Below are 21,996 nucleotides of genomic sequence, written 5' to 3'. Positions count from 1 at the left end.
ACCACTCTTGAACTAGGAATATTTAAAAAAATTAGTATATCTTGGTGAAGATAATTGATTGTGGACTAACGACTGAAGTTTAATGATGTTGTTTCTTTTATGTAAATCCAAATCATAATTCATCAAAATTATGGTATCTGAAAATTGGCGGACAAAGTTCTTCCATATGCGAAATCTAAAAACATCAAGTGGCTGAATTTTTCCCGTTGTGCCAGTCGGTATTTTTTTAAAATTTATAATTTTATCACGTGGAGTTACAGTTTCTATGGCACTGTCACAATGACCACTCCAGGAGTCAAGCAACAGCATCGTATTGGAACCTACATTAGGGAAATATACTTTTTGCAGCCATATTTTAAAGAGATCTAAAATTAAAAATCTTATTTGTAAAATCATTTATAATGATATTAATTGTAACTAGATGGGATTATGTATACCTGTAGTCAACTTTCCAGATTTAGATGCTTCTACGTAAACATTTTCGGGTCTAAATAAAGTGGTTTCAACAATGGGTCCAAACTCACCGCTAGATTCCTTTAAAACTAAAAAGAGTGGTGACAGTAATTCTCCTGCGGCTGATATGAGTGGCTGTATAGTATAACTGTGGGTTGTTGAAGAAACTGACTGTACTAAACACTGTATCTGCTTTTCTCCTTCAACCGCTAGCGTTCTTCCGGAGTACATTTCCAGTTGGAATCCGCTCTGATCAGAATTAAACACATTATGAATTCCAATTATTCTTATGCCTGCTTTAACATCAGCAATAAAAGTATTTGCTTTAATCGTTAGTTCTGAATTACTTTCTAGTGTTTTCTTGGTTATAAACTTATTTATTTTCCGGGATACTATTCTATGAGCTTTCTTGAATTTACAAAGCCAGTTATCCGAAGCTTTGTATCTTACATCTTCTGATCCTATAATCTTTTGAGCTTGCAATGCCCATCGACGTATGTCACAATCATGAATGATGTAACCAGCGTCTACTGCTGCTTTAAAATTATCAAAAGTGTACTGACAAATTCTTGCAATTTTTTCTCTATAAGTACCACCTTTGTTGACTGTATGAGCCTAACGTTTCAACTGACTCACAGATGAAACTTTCTTAAATTTTTAACGTACACTTTCAACACTTAAATTTTTGACGTACACTTTCAACACTTAAATTTTTTTTTGCCACTTCTCCAGTATTCTACGGCTCTTTGCTTATATTCAAAACTGACATCTTCATTGTCTTTGGTACAATGGTCGGTGGGTGCTTCGAAATCGTCAGGAAAATGGTGTTGAACTTCATCTTCTACTATTTTTGCAGCATGATCTTTGTAATCTTCTTGAAAATCAAATGTATCTTCAACGATCATATCTACTTCATTGAAATCATTCACGGAATCTATTAAAATGCTTTTAATTCTTTCCGACAATTGAATCTCTTTAAAATTTGTCTCACTTTCAGGTATTTGTAGAGTTTGAAAGTAAGCTAATAATAAATTTAAAACGTTCAGAGCGTTAATTTTCATTTTTTAATCTGAAATAAAAAAAAAATATATATATATATATCTTATATATCTTCTATTATATTAAACAGAAGACGCGAAATTCTCCGTGCGTCCGTCCATCCATGCGTCCCCTTTTTTTCCTTATTTTTCCTCTGTATAGGTCTCTTCTGATATCGCTGGGGAATAAGAAATAAACTGAATAACAAATAAACAAATTAGGATAAAAACAAATAAATAAACAAATTGATAAGTAAACAATAATGATAAACAAACTTATAGAAAACATTCATGAAAAAAATTAATTAATAAATTAAAAAGTAAACATATTAATTAATAAACAATAATAATAAACAAATCAATAAGTAAACAATAATTATAAACATCATTAATTAATAAATCCTCATAATCAGTGTAATTTCAATTTTTTTAATAACAAATATTAAAAAGCCGTAAAATTATTTGCATATAAAAAATAACACAGGCCGACAGAATTTGACAAAAATATTTTACCAAGAACCCGAGTATAGTTTTCCGAAGGTTTTTTGCGCGCTGAATCCGAATCCGAGCTCAGAATTACTCTGGTGGCTCCGGTTTTCGAGATATCCTAACCTTAAAGTGCAAAAAACGCGATTTTTGCCTATATTTGAGGTTATGTAGCAAAGAAAAGAAATTTTTTTTCAAAAAACTGTATACATCAAATTAAAGTATGAGTTTTCTTCTTTCAAATGCCGTTGAGTATGCTCGGATATCTTTTTTTTTCACGAAGTTACACAAATTTGAAAATTTCAAATTTTATGAATTTAAAAAGCACCACATCATTCAGCCCAAGCTATCTAACAACTAACCATATTAAAGAGCCACTCACCAATTTAAACCAAACTTGGAAATATGACAAAACACTAAAAAATATTGTGAGCATCGTGCTTCTATTTACAAAATGCTCTCTTACGGGTAGAAACCACCCCTGCCAACCCCTAAACAGGCTCACCCACATAACCCTGGGTAGAGCAAGTTTAATTAACTGCTTTTTGATAAAAAAACTCATTTTCTAATCACAGGTATGCGTACTAATATGATCTAGATAGGCCTCATCCCCAAATACCTCCTCAACCCTTTAAAACCAGCCCTCCCAACCCCTAAGCAGGCACACCCACATGACGCTGGGTAGAGCAAGTTAGCCAAGTGCTTTTTATTTCAAATTTGTGTAACTTTGTGAAAAAAAAAGATATCCGAGCATACTCAACGGCATTTGAAAGAAGAAAACTCATACTTTAATTTGATGTATACAGTTTTTTGAAAAAAAATTTCTTTTCTTTGCTACATAACCTCAAATATAGGCAAAAATCGCGTTTTTTGCACTTTAAGGTTAGGATATCTTGAAAACCGGAGCCACCAGAATAATTCTGACCTCGGATTCGGATTCAGCGCGCAAAAAACCTTCGGAAAACTATACTCGGGTTCTTGGTAAAATTTTTTGTCGGCCTGTGTAATTTTATAGTTATACTTACGTAGCAGGTACTACGAAATACGAATTAACGAAATAGTATCTTATTATTATTTGTACTTATAATCTTATATTCTTATTACTATTTATTATGCTGTTAGTTCAATAGTCGATACAATACGTCCAACAACAAGAAAGTTGTGTTGGCTACTGATGAAGAATTACTTACTCATATTTATCAATCATGAAAATAACAGACAATCGTCAGAGACGCTGATAGTAGGACGTAAATAAAATTCTGATAATACTATCATTCATATACCAAAATTTTTGCGCATCCGAGAAACTATACTTATCTTCTAGGTATACTTATAATATTATATTATTCTTGACTTGTTTTTTTATATAATAAAAGTTATTTATTTTTTGATAGAATTAATAAACGATAGAACGTAAAAAATTTAAAAGAGAGCAACAAAATAGCTATGGAATCATAGCTTATTTGATTTAGAAGAGATTGCAACGATATGTCAGAAACTTTTTTTAGGATGGTTTTTCAACATTGAGGGTGGTTTTGAAAATAAGTTTGAACAGGTAAATTTTTTATACTTATTCTATCCACGGTAATATTTTTTCCAATTTTTTTAAGCTCATTATGAACTTTTTTTTAAAAATAGGAATGGAGAAGGTAAAAATTTCGATGACATAAATTAGGGGTTGCAACCCTCGTGGTCGAAACTGCACGAGATAAATGTGTTTGTACATTATAAGTGATGAGCAACATATTTTACAGTAAATTATCAACAGGACCTGTAATGTATTGGAAACAATTTTTTGGGGGTGGTTTTTCAACATTAGGGGTGGTTTTAAAAATGAGAAGTAAATTTTTTTTTCTTATTCTATCCATGGTAATATTTTTTCTAATTTTTTTAAGCTCATTATGAACTTTTCTTAAAAAATAGGTACAAAGAAGGTAAAAATTTCGATGACAGAAATTAGGGGTTGCAACCCTTGTGGTCGAAACTGCACGAGATAGTTGTGTTTGTACAGTATAAATGATGCTTAACGTATTTTACACTAAATTATCAACACCACCTGTAATGTATTGAAAACAATTTTTTAGGGGTGGTTTTTCAACTTTAAGGGGGTAGTTTGAAAAAAAGCTTGACTAGATTAACTTTATTTTTGTATTTTATGTAGGGTCATATTTTTTCCAATTTTTTTCGGGTTATTTTAATTTTTTTCATAAAAATAGCCATGAAATAGATAGTATTTTAAATAAAAAAAATAAGGGTTGCATCCCTTGTGGTCGGAATTGCATGTGCTAGTTTGCTTTTCACATGAGAAGTGATATGAAATTTGTTTGGTCGTAAAATATCAATTAGATGCTGAGATACATTGGAAAATCTATTTTTGGGGGTGAACTTTGAGGGTTGTTTTCACCCCCTCAAAGTGTTTTTCCGCCGATAAAAAAAAATACGTATGTCTTATTTTTTGATGAACTATAACATATCAAAAGATTATTGAAATCGGTGAGGTCGGGTTGGGGGGGTTTCCTTGTGAGTAATATTTAATTTTCGTTTTTTGCAAAATCTTATAATGTAAATATAAAATCGGCTAATTAGAATTAATAAATTCTGACAATTTGGTCATTACGTACAGAATCAACGCTTTCAATTCGTATACTTTTATTTGTTTAAATAAAGCATTAATTTTTATTTTGTAACGGGGTGCATTAGCCGGTACAAAATGGGTTTATTAAAGAACAAACTCCCACGATGCAGAGCTAACCGCCGCTCCATTAAACACGTAAGAGTATACGTGTATTCGCCTTTCGTTTGATACTTTCGTTCCGATGTCTCCTTTTCCAACAGAGTTGAACTCACCTTGAGTCACCTGACTTGTGACACTCGATCTATATTAGGTGTGAGTGATCTAATGTTTACTCCAACTATCTCCTAGATGAAATCGGTTTAAAAATTAACCGGTGACGGACCCGTTAAACTAAAAAAGAACGAAATAACGTAATGCAGCGAATAAAATTAAGATCGTTTATGACTAAAAAAACTACAGCCTTCGTAGAGCCAAAAGACTTGCGCACGAGAATAGGATTTATAAATTTTTAATAATATGGGGGATGAGAGAGAAAGAGAATTCAAAATTCTACCGCGAAAACTAATGTTCGGCGCGAACACACAACCGGCCGCGATTGACAAAATACTATCGCAAGTATTTTGTCGCGCTGAGAAATGGAGGTGCACCTACCCTGCGGCGCAATTACGGTGATCAGCCGTAATTGTTGAAGAAAAACCAATTCTTTCCCAGGAAAGGCTGCGCTGGTTCTCCTCGCTAAAATTGGCTGTTGCTGCGCTTTATGCTGCTGCTCGCTTGCTGCTGTTGTAATTACTGCTGTCCTTGTTGCGATCATTCGTGCACGTATCACAAAACCAGAAAAATAACTTTTGTTCGGTAAAACGGCAACAAAACAGTAGAAAATTATTCGGTGGTACTCTTACGAACAACAGCTGAGGCTTAACTGAAAAACTAAACTCTCGCGTGCCCCCTCTCTCTGTTAGACGTTCACTCTAGCATCGCGAGTGCTACCGAATCGCTAACGTATCGATTGATCAAATCGACTACCGTTGCAATTTATTGATAACAATAATAATTAAGTTGTTATCAATGAAACGAATTCTTATTCATGTTTCTAAGATAGTCATCTTGAGCTCAGAGTATCCGCTTTAATATTTACAATAATTAATATTTACAAAGTTATAAATGAATTAAGTTTGCACATTAAAATTCAATACTATTCAATAATTAAAAGTACTTGGAAATGTGATAATCTTAATCTATGTCCTAAATCTATATAAAAAATACTTTATTTCATTGAAATTACTTTTAATAACGTATTTTCATTGAACAATAAAAATTATCTTATCTATATCTATAAGTAGAGTGACGTCACGCTCCTTATATGGTCATGAAATTTGACTCTTGCTCTAGTACGATCCTATAATACGTGAGATAGTGCCATTTAATATACTAATTGATGAATGTAGATTCGCGAGTTTAGCGGGTTGCAGTAATACAGTGAAAATAAGAAAATAGTCTAGGAGCTCACAGATAGGACCGATACAGATAGTTTTGTCAATTAAAAATTATAGTTTGTTTTTCGTTAAATAGTTATTTATGGCAAGTATCAGACTTTTTGATTCTAATTCTTCACAATAATTTCTTACTGCATTTATTTTTAATATATTGACGGGATTATGTAATAACAGCTGAATTAGAAGAACCAGGCTTAAAAAATATTTTATAGTCATATTGTGATATCCAAAATTACCATTTGTGTACTCTTGTATATAGGTCAACTGTTTTGAACCAAACCAGAGGTTGATGATTGGTTATTATAGTATTTGGCCTATCATAAACATAGGACTTAAAGGCTTTTATGATTTGCATAATGGTCAAAGCTTTCTTTTGGTATACCTCGTAGTTAAGCTCAGGACGTCATAAAACTCGAGAAATATAACCGATGGAACGATCAGAACCGATAGGTCCTTGTGATAGAATTCCAGTTATTGCTGTACATGAGGCGTCAGTTCTAATATTGTATCCTTTTGACAAATCAGGAAATTGTAAGAAAGAAGCATTACATAGCATACCTTTTAATCTGCGAAAACTTTCTTCGGCTCTGTCATTCCACCGAATTTTACGTTCTTTTGTAGAAATTTAGTGAGGGATTTCGTTATTTTTGCAAAATCTTTTATAAATCTTCAATAGTAACCTGCAAGGCCAAGGAATCCACGAACGCCTTTCACATTTTTAGGTTTCGGAAAATCTCTTACTGCTTCAACCTTCTTTGGATCAACTTCTAACCCATCCTTGCAATTACATGACCAAGATATGTAACTTTACGCTTTAAAAATTTGCATTTGGTTATTTATAATTTTAAACTAGCTTTCTTTAGCTGTTCTACAAGTAAGTTGAACTTTTTATCATGTCCTTCAATAGTGTCTGCGTAAATTAGTGTATTATCTAGATACACAAATAATTTTACTCCTTGAAATCCTCGTAGAAGTGTATCCATGAAAGGTAGCTGAAGCATTTTTCAATCCAAAAGGCATTCTAACGAATTCATAATAACTGAACGGCGTACTGAAGGCAGTTTTATGAGCACAATCGGGATGCATTTTAATTTGAACAAATCCCATGGCTATATCTAAAACGGTATAGAATTTAGCCCCTTCTATTTGATCGAAAATATTATTTATATTTGAAATAGGATGAGAATCTGCTATAGTTTTCTCATTTAATTCTCTCAGTTCAAGAACCTAACCTGTCGTTTTCATCATTGGCATTACGAACTATCCAAATAGGTGAATTATATTCAAATTTTGATTCTCTAATGATTTCAGCTTTTAAAAGTTTGTCTATGTGATATTTTAAATTGTCCTTCATTGCATGTGGAAACTGATATTGCTTTCAATTGATCGTTTCATTGTCTGTGGGTATGATCACATGAGTAACTAAATCGTTACCTGGTAATTCGTCACCAGGCAGATAAAAAACATTTTAAGTTACATTATTCTAATTTGTTACATAATTTTTCTCTTTTCCATCTAAATGACTAAGGTCTAAGTAATCCTCCACCTTTATATTTCGATTCTTATTGTCATTTTCCATTACTACTAGGTCAGCTACATTTTTTCTGTTCTGTGTGTGTGGAATGATAAAGTCGAGATTTTCAAATTTATTGATATCGAATTCTTGAAACACTCCGTATTCCTCTATAGACAACGTATGTAGCATAGCTCAACTAGTATCTTTCTGAGATTCCAAATTTATAAATGTGTTCAAAGGGTCTAGCAGGATAAGATAGTCAAAACTGCCCCGAAGTGATTCAGGAAACTAACTATACTCCCATGTTCAGCATGGAAAAAGACTACGATTTCCAGATTTTCAGACCCCTAAACCCATACGGGGCCCTATAAGGCCCAGTTTTGTCATTTTTGGTTTTTCGACGATATCTCAATCAGTTTTTGAGCTAGAAAAAACTTTTTTTTTTCAAATTGTAGGGTATTTTAAGCCCGATCAAATGGTGCTAGATTGAAAAAATTTTGGCGCGAAATTCAAATATTTAGAGACGTTCGAAAATTTTGAAATTCGATATTTCCGGAATGGGGACCGACTCAACGCCAAAAAAACAATATGTTGTTTCTAAACATCTCAAAAATATGTGTGATTTTTCTTAGATTTTTGAAAGTGGTGGAACGACCCCAAAAAAAATAAAAACCAACAAAAAATTTAGTTTTTTGATCCTACAGCCTTGTAGATTAGATCTATGTTAAAACAAATAGCACCATTGAATTCTACGTAAAAAAATACATCGAAAACAGATATCATACATATATTATCAGTGCCATTATACACTGAGAATTCATAGTTCAACATAACATACCTCCGCGTACCAGTATGAGCTAATGATGATGTGGAAGGTCGGGAGTTTAAGGTAGTTAATGCTATGCTGTCCTCATGGAGAGTCAGGGCCGGGGGGTCCCCCCGCACTTCCCCGCATAACCTACAAACTCGAGTTTTCGTTCGCATTTTAATTCGATAATTATTATTTCCAATGGTGACCGCAACTCTGACTTCGCATACAGCTTTCTTTAATATTTATCCTTCCTTAGTATAGTTTTTTGAAAAGTTCTCTTAACTAGTTTTGCACTCTATAATACCGTTTTGTTTATGATGCTCTCCATAAGAGCCCGTGTATAAGCGACGAAATTGTGCATTTTTGCGTATTATACATGTTTTCGATGCATTTTTTCACATAGAATACAAAAGTGCTATTGGTTTTAGCCTAGAATACATATAGAAGGCTCCGAAAGCAAAAATACTGCGTTTCTCAGTGTTTTTGTATTTATTCACACGCTGGCCTACCCGGCAGGCAGGGTAGGTATTTATTTGACTATTACATATACTTACTCAAGTTAATAGAGCACAAACAATCCTATCAATTAACGGGCTTTTCGCGCTTAAACAACTTAATAAATAATTTAATAAACGGTAAAAATGAAATAAACAATGAGACAAGTAGATTAAGCGGCGGGACGGAGGTAAGACTTAATAAATAAATTAATTTTAATATTGAGTACATACCGAAAATAATGGAAAAATCCTTAAAAATGACGAAAAAATGTTCTAATCTAAAAGACGAGCAAAGCCGACAGCTCCCAAAGACAGTCACGTAAGAAACAGATAGAGTTACGATCGCCTCGGTGTTCCTATCGCAGGTAATGATTAAATAAATAAATAAATAAATGAAAAATCCTAAACAAATAAAAATGTAGTGTGCCATTTTCAGTACTTTTAATTATTTAAATATAAAAGCGCGCGAGAAATTAAATGACGGAAAAAACTGGAATGTATTAACGAAAATAAATAGATTAAATAAACAATAAGTCAACTAATAAAACAAATAATAAATGTCGTGTAGCGAACAGAGTGTGGAATTTGTTAATTAATAGAGTCCGGACGAGAATAAAAATCACAAAAAGAAAAAGTTGTATTTATTTATTTAAAAACGGTCTTTTCGCACTGATCGAATTCAATAAATAATTTAATAATTGGTAGAATCGAAATAAACAATGAGGTAAAAAAATTAGGCCGCAAAACGGTGCGTAGGACTTAATAAATAAATTAGTTGTAACAAACAGTGTCTACCAAAAATAATGGAAAAATCCTTAAAAATGATGAATAATGTTCTAATCTAAAAGACGAGCAAAGCCGACAGAAGTCTGCTTTCTGGCTATATCAATTTATTTGCTATTGAGTTTTATACTCAAATAATTTCAACTATTTTTATTTAACCGTTAAGTTACCGTTTAAGTTACCGTTAACGTTAATAACGACGTTATAATTTTTTTCCGAAAGTAACGTCATTAATTTTTTTTCGAAAATAATGCCGTTAAAGTAACCTCGTTATTTGTTAATATGCGTTATTTAAAAAAAAATTTTGTTTCCTATAAGACATTAACATACTATATAGAAATAATTTCAAAGTTGCTCATTAGTGCTAATGCTGCCCTGATTAAAAAAAAATTATAACATTTTTAGGAAATAATGGCGTTATTTATCGCCGTTATTCAACGTCGTTACCAAATAACGTCGTTGACATTTTTTTTCGAAAGTAACAAAGTTGAACTACAACCGTTAAATTAAAAAAAATACGCCGTTACTTTAACATTGTTACTTTCCAAGGAAACACTTTATAAGCGATGTTATTTGCGAAAAAATTGTAACGATTTATTTGGTAACTATGTTAAATAAGGTCATTATTGACCAACACGGTTATATGATTTTCTTTAAATAATGTAAATAAAATCCAATGTTTGTGTATATTGGTGTATTAAAGCAATTACTAAACATGTTCTATCAAATAAATAAATAAAAGAATGAATGTGCGTGTAGATTAAATTCCGTAAAAAAACGTTTGTCTGTCTACCACCTGACGGCAATCACTTCTTTACAAATACAATTACTAGAGGGTCGCATTTTTTTCATTTCAGATTCCATTCACAATGGCTGATACGACAGTCGGAGATAGTTGCGCAGGATGTGGTCTGGCAAAGAAGAAAATGTCTGGCTACAAACAGACTGTGAGCAATGAAGAAGAAGCGACAACCCTTTCAGATGTTTTTGCAAGAACGGTGGTGGTTAATGATATTCTATGCATAAAATGTGCTGGGGCTGCTCGTTTCGCAAGGTCAAAACAAAGAAAACTTGAACATGTTCCTCAAACTGAAAGTCAAGAATCCAGTTCATCTTCAGAAGTCGCTTCTCAACCTTCTCATAGTGATCCGCCATTCCAACTATCGAAAAAGTTATTAGTTGATAATAAAAAAGAAGAAGAGACCATTGAGTTGCCATATAGAAGAATCACTTCTACGCATAATTCTTGTTGTTTGTGTGGAAAAAAATCTGGGTTCATTTCTGTACCTTTCGAAGCGCGTCACCAAGTTTTTGTTGAAAAACAAATCTTCATTCCAAAAGGGAATAGATGTTGCACAATTCATCTGATAAACAAAAAATTCTATGCAGATGAAATAAATAATTTGACAGTCGTTTCTCATTCATCTTTGGTTACAGTCGATGACATAACTAAATTATTCCAAGCTTTCACTGTAACTTCAGATAGAGAACTACATCACAGAGTCGGCGACTTTGCTATATCTGAAAAAAGAATTCAAACTTTTACTGGACTTAACTGGGAACAGTTAATTCGATTGCGAGAAATGATGACTTCTTTAAGGAATACGGATAATCGCACCGTAAACCAAGCTCTAGTGATTTTTCTATTCAGATTGCGAACTGGAAATTCAAACGAAATGATTAGCTCTGTCTTCGGTCTAGACCGACCTCAGCAAGTATCTGAATTTTCAAAATCAATTTTAAAATCATTTGAAAAAGATGTATTACCTTCGCGCTTCGGGTTGAAAGCTGTAAATAGAAATGACTTGATTGAAACCACTCAACAATTCTCCTCCAGAAACTTCACAATATAAAAGACAGTAATCTCACATTGGTTGGTGATGGAACCTACTTGAAACATCAGAAGAGCGCCAATAACGAATACCAAAGGAGGTCCTACTCGGGACACAAGAAGCTTCCTTTATGTAAGCCCTTCACTATTTGTACTACTGATGGATATATTGTTGATGTGCTTGGGCCTTTCTCCGCCAAAGACAATGATGCCAAGATTTTGGAACAACTGCTAACTGAAAATGATGATTTGAAAAATCTTATGTGTAAAGCAGGTGACGTTTTCGTACTCGACCGTGGATTCCGTGACGTACTGCAACTATTAGAAAATATGAAATACCGAGTTCTCATGCCATCCTTAAAAAAACAAGGAGAAAAGCAATTAACAGCAGAAGCAGCGAATAATTCTCGCCGTGTTACAATGATTCGGTGGGTTGTAGAAGCTGTTCATGGTGCCGTGGCTCAAAAATATAAAATTTTCCACCAGCAACTAGATAATCGCTTTCTAGTCGAAGCCAGTCTTTATTGTAAAGTCGTTTGTTTTTTAATTAATGAATTCGGGAAACGGCTGGTGTCTAGAGCTTCTACAAATGAAGATATTCTCAATCAAGTAATTTCAAAACACGGTACGGAAAATACTTTAGCTGAAGATGTAGCGACAGGAAGATGGAGTCGCCGAACGAGTGAATTTACAAAATTGAGTTCCTCTGATGTGGATGATTTTCCAGAAATGACAGAAAATGATCTAATTACGCTATTTACTGGAACTTATCAACTGCAGCAATCGATTTCTTATTTGGCAGAAATGATAGATGACAATAATGAGATGACTGTGCAGTTTCATAAAGATGTAGAGAACATTCTCAAATTGCGTGTGAGATCGAGGCATATTGAAAAAAAGACTTACAACTGTTACATCGATTACAAACCCAATTCAATTGGATGTGGTGGAATTCAGCGATATTATTGCGAATGTGCTAATGGGATGCGAACGATCGGTTGTTGCTCTCATGTTGCTGCAGTTGTTTACTATTTGTCTCATGCTAGATATTTGTCTCGCATTCTTCGACCTGCAGAGCATCTCACCAAGATTTTTGAACGAAACGAAGTCGTTCCCGTTATAGAAGAAGACAGCGACGAAGATTCATAGAGCTATTAAGGTCAAAATCTGCCGAATCAAATTGCACTAAAGTCATGGTATTATTTTATGTAAATTGTTAAATAAGATGTATAAATAAACTGAAAAGCCAATACGTAAAGCTCAATCACATTATATATTAGCCTATGTGTTTAAGCTTGTAATAAATATCAGTGCCTTAAACTTTAAAAAGTTGTACCATTTTATTTATTTATTCCAGAAAAATTTCAAAGTAGAAGATTGGTGGTGAATAGTGCGGTATGATTTGATGTCATAACATGAAATTCATAAATATTACAAATCAAAATCAAGTCGTCAAAAGTATAAATTAAAGTGATAGTAAACTCAATTTAAAAATGTTTTAGCAGAATTTGAATACTATAAGGTCGGCTCAGATTGTAAAAATTCAAAAAGTAATAATATTATTAAATGTAGACAAATATCATGATTTGCAACTATAAATAAATCTTGAGTAGAAAACCTTTACGCATTTTCAATGCACGTTTTCGATGTATTTCTTTATGGAAAATACGATATCGTTCCTGATTTTTTTCATAAAACACAACATTCATAAAATACGCAAAATGCGAAAAACTTAATTTTTTTTTCAATTTTTGGCCTCGAGCGCTCATGAGGTAAATTTTATGATAAAAACAATAGCACCATAATATTCTACGGAAAAAAATACATTGAAAATATGTATAACATGTTTGAAAACAATCTCTTGAGGACGTTAAATCGACAAATAATAAATATTTACAGTGTAAGTGGAGCCGATCGGCAGGGCCGATTTTATCATGTACGGATTTGCATGATGACTTGAATTTTTTCTAAACATATGATACATATTTTCGATGTATTTTTTTACGTAGAATGCAATGGTGCTATTTGTTTTAACGTAGATCTAATCTACAAGGCTGTAGGATCAAAAAACTAAATTTTTTGTTGGTTTTTATTTTTTTTGGGGTCGTTCCACCACTTTCAAAAATCTAAGAAAAATCACACATATTTTTGAGATGTTTAGAAACAACATATTTTTTTTTTGGCGTTGAGTCGGTCCCCATTCCGGAAATATCGAATTTCAAAATTTTCGAACGTCTCTAAATATTTGAATTTCGCGCCAAAATTTTTTCAAACTAGCACCATTTGATCGGGCTTAAAATACCCTACAATTTGAAAAAAAAAAGTTTTTTCTAGCTCAAAAACTGATTGAGATATCGTCGAAAAACCAAAAATGACAAAACTGGGCCTTATAGGGCCCCGTATGGGTTTAGGGGTCTGAAAATCTGGAAATCGTAGTCTTTTTCCATGCTGAACATGGGAGTATAGTTAGTTTCCTGAATCACTTCGGGGCAGTTTTGACTATCTTATCCTGCTAGACCCTTTCGGTTAAATCCAATCATATTATTCCAGAAGTAATATCTCATTCTCTAGTATCACGGGCAAACGATGACAGTTTGCAGTAATTGTATCATTTTAAAAGTTGAGTATTGCTTTCGGGTCTTCAAAAAACAAGGATCCTAATATTCCTCCATTTCTTATGTCGAAGTCGTCTTCCGCAACGTAAAAGATGGTATACAATCCGCATAAATGGATTTCAGTACTTCCTAAAATTGTATGTATCCCGTTAAGTTTACGTGAGTTATTTTTGTTTGATCTATTTCATTATCTCGTGGAACTAAATATTTCTTTATTATATTAATTTCTGACCCTGTATCTAGCAATAAAAATTCTTTACTGTCCAGTGAATTTAGAATTCTAATTTTTCGACAACATCTCTTAGGTGAATTTGGTGTAGAGTTAAATATTGTGAAGTGGGAAGGAGGTAATATATCATCAATCATCTGTAGATCTAGTACATAATCTAGTAGTATAAATTTTCTCCTGTAATATTCTATCATCGCTTGATTATAAGAATATAGTTTGTAACAAATAAACCATCACTTGGAATAGGAAAATCTTCTGGTACCAAGTGAAAGTTCGTAGGTATTTCTAATATAGTTAGTTGGATTATTGCTAAAATAGGAATAGGGCTTAAGCCAACACCCTTTAATAAACGTCATTTTGAATGATCGATTAGATTTAAATGTTCTTAGGATAATCAAATTTTAAGTAGGTTAGTCTCAGATTCAGTATCTGATATGATTTTAATCATTTTTCCATTTTCGTGTTTGACAGAAATTAAAGGTACTTTTGCAAATACTCTTTTTATCGAGGAGTTAGACGATTGAATCCTTTGTTCTTGTTTTTTATTTTGTTCAACAGAAGAAACTTGTAATTCTTCTTCTGATTCATAAGTAGTTGGTATAGGAGCGTTCTTGTCAAATGGTATGAATTCTCGTAAAATATTATCATTATATTGGTCAATTTCTCTTTTATTAATACTGGATTTCATTTTAGGATCAATTTTTAAAATCATTGGAATAAAATGATAATGAACTTTTAGTGTATAGTATTCAAAATCTATAGTAGCTTTGATGTCCTCAAAGAATAGTGATCCTGGGATGCCTTCATTAAGACATTTCAAAGTTATCATCTACTATATGAAATATCGTGCTTGTATTAAAGGGTTTTATTTCTATTATTCCCAGAGTTTTCCTTGAGTCGCTTCTAATTCCTTTTATGTTTATAAACTTTAAATAATTAATTATATTACCACTTGGTATCAATCTTCTTTTATTAAATTCACTTCAGATTCAGTATCTAATAAAAAGTATTCTTCAGATCTAGTTGGTGGATTTATTATTTTAATTTTTAGATTAACTTTTAAACCTGATTTTTTAGTTGCATTATATATAGAGCAAAGCTTAGTGCTTGCATAATTTTCATCTGTTTCAAAACTAATTTGATGTCCAACTATAAGTTTATGATTCTGATAGGATGGCTTGATTATTTGAGAAATTACTTGCACCAATTATAGCGTCTCCCGGTATAGGTAGATCATCAGATACTAAGTGAAATTCAGTCTTATGTCCAAACACAGAAAAATAAGCTACTCCTAAAGTAGGAAAAGCATTTCAGCGTACTCCCTTCAACCAGCGACGTTTTTTATCATCAAGATAATGCAAATAATCTTTTATTAGGTTAGTTTTCATTATATTTATTTCTGAACCGGTGTCCAGCATGATTTCAAATTTATACAAGTTATTAATATTCATTTCAAAAAACTCTGGCCAGAGCCGAAAATAGAAAAACTTACGAACTCTCCCATAAGGGAAGCATAGAACCGTGCCAGAGTACGCTCTTCCTGCCTTATTTAGTACATCTTTCGGATTGAAGAATGCATCAGCTACCTTTCAACGATTAATGGCCACACTTCTTCGAGGATTGCAAGGACTAGAATTGTTTGTTTATATAGACGATATAGTAATTTATGCGAATAGTCTTGAGGAACATGACAGAAAATTCAAATTATTAGCCAAACGCTTGAAATAATCTGGTTTAAAATTACAAATAAATAAATGCAAATTTCTGAAACGTAAGGTAGCATATCTTGGTCATGTAATTAGTAAAGATGGATTGGAAGTCGATCCAAAAAAAGTTGAAGCAGTGAAAGAATTTCCTAGACCAAAGAACATAAAAGGAGTGCGTTCATTCCTCGGACTTTCAGAATATTATCGACGATTCATAAAGGACTTTGCAAAAACAGCAAAACCTCTAACTAAGTTACTGCAGAAAGATATGAAATTTGAATGAAATGAAAAAGCCGGAGAAGCCTTCTGTAAATTAAAGGAAAAATTGTGTAATGCACCGTTATTACAATTTCCGGACCTCACAAAAGAATATAACATTAGAACCGATGCTTATTTCTTGCGAGTTTTACGAGGTTCTGAACTAAACTACGAAGTTTATGAAAAGGAGGCTCTAACCATTGAATAAAGTATAAAAGCTTTCAAAAATTATGTATATGATAGACCAATAACCATAATAACTGATCATCAACCTCTGATATGATTCAAAACAGCCGATTTAAACACAAAGGTTCATGAATGGCGATTCTGGATATCGCAATATGATTACAAGATAACATATAAGCCTGGAACATCAAATTCAGCTGCTGATGCCTTATCGCGAAACCCTGTGGAGATTAATACAATTAGAAACTGTTACGACGACTTAGAACCTAAAAATTTAGTACTCAGTATAAACGACCCTTTAACTCGTGTAACGGTGAAATCCAGTCGTCCCTCTCAAGGTGGCTCGCGACTGCCCGTACAAATTCTGCGGCGATATAAAAATTCCTCTGTTAAATGTATCCCTCAAGTTTCCAAATTCTTGTTAGTTAAGTTTTGGTGGTATTGTTGTCGTTATTGATGTTGTTAATATTAATGCTGTTATTATTGTTGTTAATATTATTGCTGTTGTTTCTGTTAACGTTACTGTCATTGTTAATATTGTTGCTGTTATCGCTGTTATTATTACTGTTAGTGTTGTTGTTGTTGTCCTGGAGAGTATGTGTGTGTGTTAACTCTGACTGATGATGTGTGTTCTGGCTGTGTCGTGCTCCGTCCAAAACCAACAGAAAATTGCCGCTCACTGCCAAGATAAGATGGCCACACGCGCGCACAAACCCGCGTCACCTCGCCGGTGGCCCACGTGCATTGGCCTCGCTTCACTCGGTATCACTTTCTCACACACAATAATCGTCACTGTTCCGCGCACCGAGCACGTATTCTTGTTAAATTACGGCGAGGGCGCGGAAACTTAACCAACAAAAAAGACACGGGCGAAATCCAAAAGAAAAAAAACTTGTGCGCGCGGCGGTCTACTACGCTGTCCAGCTGCTACTGCCGATTCTCTCTCTCACTGCCATCTACTCGTCAGCTCCCTCCAATCGCCGTCGCCGCCGTCGCACCTCAAGAATGGGAGCAAAAGAGATAGCTGATGAGAGTGTGCTCAACCAGCGCACACTCTCAGCTTGGCAAGGCGCACGGGCATTGGTGAGAGCTCGACGGAGAGCAACGAGCGAGCCGTTATTCTCCGTTACACTGGAAACGAGTTAGAATATTTGATTGATACAACTACTTCAGTAAATATTAAGAAGCAAAGTGCTGTACCGCAAGGATTACTACAACATCTCAACAAAAGCATAAAATTTTCCGGACTATTTACTGAAGATATAGAAGTAAAGTATAGCATAGAAATACCTCTATTAGGTAACAAAACGGAATTCTATATTATTAATAGTAAATATGATTTACCTTGTCGTGGAATTATAAGTTCAAAATTTTTACATGAAACTAATTCAAAAATCGACTTTGAAAAACTACATTTAATTTTATTGAAAACTACTAGACCTCTAAGATTCCTATAGTATGAAAATGACAGGCAGGTTAGAAAGATCAGAAGCATAGATTTACATATGATAAACAATGAATTACCATACATAAATATTTTTAACAAGGAATTGGATTGTATCATACAATTTATAATTAATGTTATGTCTGAAATAAGCATAATTAAAAGAAGATTTGTAGCAGATGAAGAACTTGTTAAAAACACAGACAAAATAGTTATTAATGACATTAGTGGTAAAACTTGCAAAACATTAAGATATACGATAATCGAAATATTATCCATTCTTGTTCAATTTGAGGTCGTCTCTAATAGTTTTCCCATGACATCAAAGGATTAATCGGAAATGATTTTCTCTATAAAAGTAAAGCTATATTAAATTTTGGAACCAGAACAATACATGTAAAAGATATAACAGTTCCACTTTATAAACGTGAAAAATTAATTGACACAGTTGTAAAAAGTAAACTTTTCGAGGTAAAAACTATTGACATTAACATTCTTACTCGGCGGCAAAAATAAATATTAGAGAACCTGTCCCTAATCCTTTAGAGGTATTAGAGTACCTGAACCTATCCCTAATGCCCCATCTAAATTGGAAATACCAGAAAAACCGAGAAAACCTAGAGGTCGACCAAGAAAATTTACAAATGAAATAGTTGAGACTTCTCGTGATATTGAAGAACCAAACCTGGCACCTACGCTAAAACCTAGAAAACTTAAAGGTAGACCAAGGAAATTAATTACGCAGAATCTGAATACATCCCCATTAATAACAGACGATGAACCTACTTTAGACGACAGCAGAGAAAATCAATATCCGGCGAGAACTCAAGATTCAATCCCAGATGATTTGGGATCTGTTTTAAACAACGACAGTTTGAACATAGAAAATGATGAAGAAAATAATTCAGATGAATCATGTAGTTCTGATGACATATTTTTCAATATGAACAAGAATTTTGTGAAAATCCGAGACCCTCTCCATAACTGCAACAATAATGTTCTTTATTTCATAAATAGTAATGGGCAACCTTGTGACGAAGGTTCCCGCAAATTATTAGAATACAATAAGATAGACCCCAACCAAACATTAGAAATATGCGAAGTAACTAAAACAAAAAAGAATAAGAAATATTATCAATTCGGATTATGTATACGAGGTGAGAACCCAGAGTCATTAACCCAGATAAGGGAAAACATGTTACATACGCTAAATATCTCACAACGATTATTAATAAATTTAGATAAAAAGGAAGGATGTATCGCGAAAACCAAGTCAATAGAAAATTTACAATGGTTAGAATGTATAAACTTATTAGATGAAATCATTCATGGAACGAATATAAAAATAATTATTTTCTTAGGAACTGTTGAATATGTCCTTAAAGAAAACCGAGATGAAATCTTCTATAAATTACGCAAATCCCCTGTAGAAGGCCATCGTGGCGTTTCCTAAACCTTTTATAGAATTAGACAACAATGTTATTGGGAAAACTTAAAGGATGATATTCAAAGACCTATTCAACAATGTCTAGAATGTCAATTAAAGAAATTAACTCGTTTAAAAACTAAGCAACATATAATTATTACAGAAACATGTACTTCCGTTTTCGATAAAGTAGCTATGGATATAGTGGATCCACTAAAGAAAACTCCAAAGGGCTACGAGTACATTTTGACTCTACAGGATCACCTAAGTAAATTTTGTCTAGCTGTACCTTTATACAACACAACTTCTGCTTCTATATCAGATGCTTTTATTAAAAAGTTTATCTGTGTTTTTGGGTATCCAAACTCTGTTTTAACTGATCAAGGAAAGAATTTCCTGAGTCAATTAATGTCACGCATCGCAAAAAGATTTAAAATTAAAAATACTACAGACTACGGCCTTTAGGCCACAGTCAAATGGATCTATAGAACGCTCGCATCATGTGCTTGCGGAATTTTTAAAACAATATACAGAGGTGGATAATAATTGGAATGAATGGTTAGATCTAACTATACTCAATTATAATACATGTGTGCAAGAAAGTACCAAACATACGCCGTATAAAGTAGTATTTGGTCGTCTAGCATGCCTGCCTCCTACCAATCCTTTGCATGAAGGAGACATATTGCCTAGTTACAAAGGCTATATAACTGACTTGGTTACTTGATTAACAGGGATACAAAAACTAGCTTATGACAATTTAATTAGTTGAAAAGAAAAATCAAAAATATACTATAATAAGAATATAAACCCAAAGAACTTTAAAATAGGTGATTTTGTATTTTTAAAATCAGGACCAAAGCCTGAAAAATTTGGAGATCACTACTCTGGTCCCTACAAAATTGTAAGAATCCTTCCAAAACACAATATAAAAATAGAAGTAAACAATAAAGCCAAAATAGTACATGCAAATCGCTTGAGAATTTCACACATTAATCAACAGACTCATAAAAAGAAAAAAAAATCGATAAAAATCATAATTGAACATGTAATAATATATATTATTTTTTATTTCAGAAAATTTAAGGAAAATATTTTGTCTAATTCTGTTAATTGCTTCAATAATGGTCAGCCCTACAGCGGCTGTGATTGGATACGATTGCGAGGCTAAATCTTTGAATATAACAACCGTTTTTTTGTTAGACGTGGAATCATGCAAAGTTCCGAAAATAACATTAAATTCTACAAAAATCTATGTAAACTTGCTTCAAATGAACAATTTCCAAGATACTATAGTCAATCAATGTAAAATTCAAATACAAAGAACGATTTGTAACTGCGGAACTTGCCGGACAACGATTTACGTCGGATGAAAAAGTCATCGCCGAAACAAATGCCTATTTTGAGGGTTTTCAGAAATCATATTTTTCTGAAGGCTTAAAAAAACTGGAAGGCCGTTTAATAAAATGTATCGACCTTCAAGGAGATTATGTTGAAAAATAAAAAAAATTACATACGCAAAACTTTTTTTCCTTCTTTTTCTAAAGACTTATTGACCCCCCCCCCCGGTCGTAGAAACCCGGATACCATCCAGCATCTACCCATGAAAACGAAATAAAAAAGAATATAAATGTAACACCTAAAGCACCGACCTCGGCACAGTCTGTGACAAATGGATATTTTATAAATTAAATACTATCTAATGAACAAAATTTAATGGCTATATTCAAATGCATGACCAAATTACAGTTACTCTTCCTCGTTACACTTCTTTGAGCAACCGTTTTAGTGTGGAGGTGTAACGGCGGGTCGTTTTTTTTTTTTTTTAATTTTAATTTTAATCTAATCTTACTAAAATAAAATAAAAACCTTTGCCTTCAGTGAAAAAAGGCAAGGTTGAGCGTCTTCTGTTTCGATTCTGTTTAGGAGAGTTTTCATTTAAAAAAACTCTGGTAGGAAATATTTACGAACTCTTCCATAAGGGAATCATAGAACCGTGCCAGAATACGCTATTCCTGTCTTACGCCCTCACAGACCGCGCATCTTGGAAAAGTTGTAAAACACAATCTGCATCCTGTTTTAAATATTATTTCCAACGTTCACTTTTCTTATGAAAAAAATGCTTCAACAATAATTTTACATTTGTACCATTTAAATAAGATCAAATTATAAAAGATAAAAAGAACATAAAAATATTCGCTCCCATGCAGATTGCAGTTGTAAATCGACAAAACATACCTTTAAAATAACCCGAAACAAAATAAAATAAAAAAAATAGATTTTTGTTGGAAATTAATTTTAAATTACAAAAAAAATAAATAAACAGAAGAAGCGCATAGTTATTCTAATTAATTAGTTAAATAAAGTTAATGAAATTAAATATATGTAAATTCACTGAGTAATGTAAGACATATATATAAGCAACCACATAAAAGAAACGCCTTACACGTTTATTATAAATAATTACGCGTATACGACTTGAAAGAAAAAAATCATACTTGAGGAGCCATCTCTGGAGGGGAAGACACAAGTAGAGAGGTCCACGCCTCTAGCGTCCCCGGAACATTCACGCCCTCCGACCAATTAGGCCCTAAAAAAAATCAGAAAGGACCAATGTCGAAAGAAAGGCCGAATTAGAGTTTTCACC

At 33.0% G+C, this 21,996-nt stretch overlaps 1 protein-coding gene across 1 annotated transcript in view; it reads left to right on the top strand.

Moving 5' to 3' along the window:
• The window catches only part of LOC131674194 (neogenin-like), a 298,710-nt gene extending 278,148 nt beyond the window's left edge, over positions 1–20,562 (top strand). Inside the window, exon 21 of the mRNA XM_058952751.1 lies at positions 20,427–20,562. Within this exon, the coding sequence (XP_058808734.1) occupies positions 20,427–20,435 (9 nt within the window). The 3' untranslated portion in view covers positions 20,436–20,562. The remainder of the gene's footprint in view (positions 1–20,426) is intronic.
• The last annotated feature ends 1,434 nt before the right edge of the window (positions 20,563–21,996 follow it).

Source organism: Phymastichus coffea, unplaced genomic scaffold (genome assembly GCF_024137745.1).
Source record: "Phymastichus coffea isolate CEN01 unplaced genomic scaffold, Cenicafe_Pcof_1.1 PCOF00014, whole genome shotgun sequence".
Lineage (NCBI taxonomy): Eukaryota > Metazoa > Arthropoda > Insecta > Hymenoptera > Eulophidae > Phymastichus > Phymastichus coffea.
The sequence above is the reverse complement of the archived record's forward strand: the minus strand, read 5'-3'. Positions and strand labels throughout refer to the sequence as shown.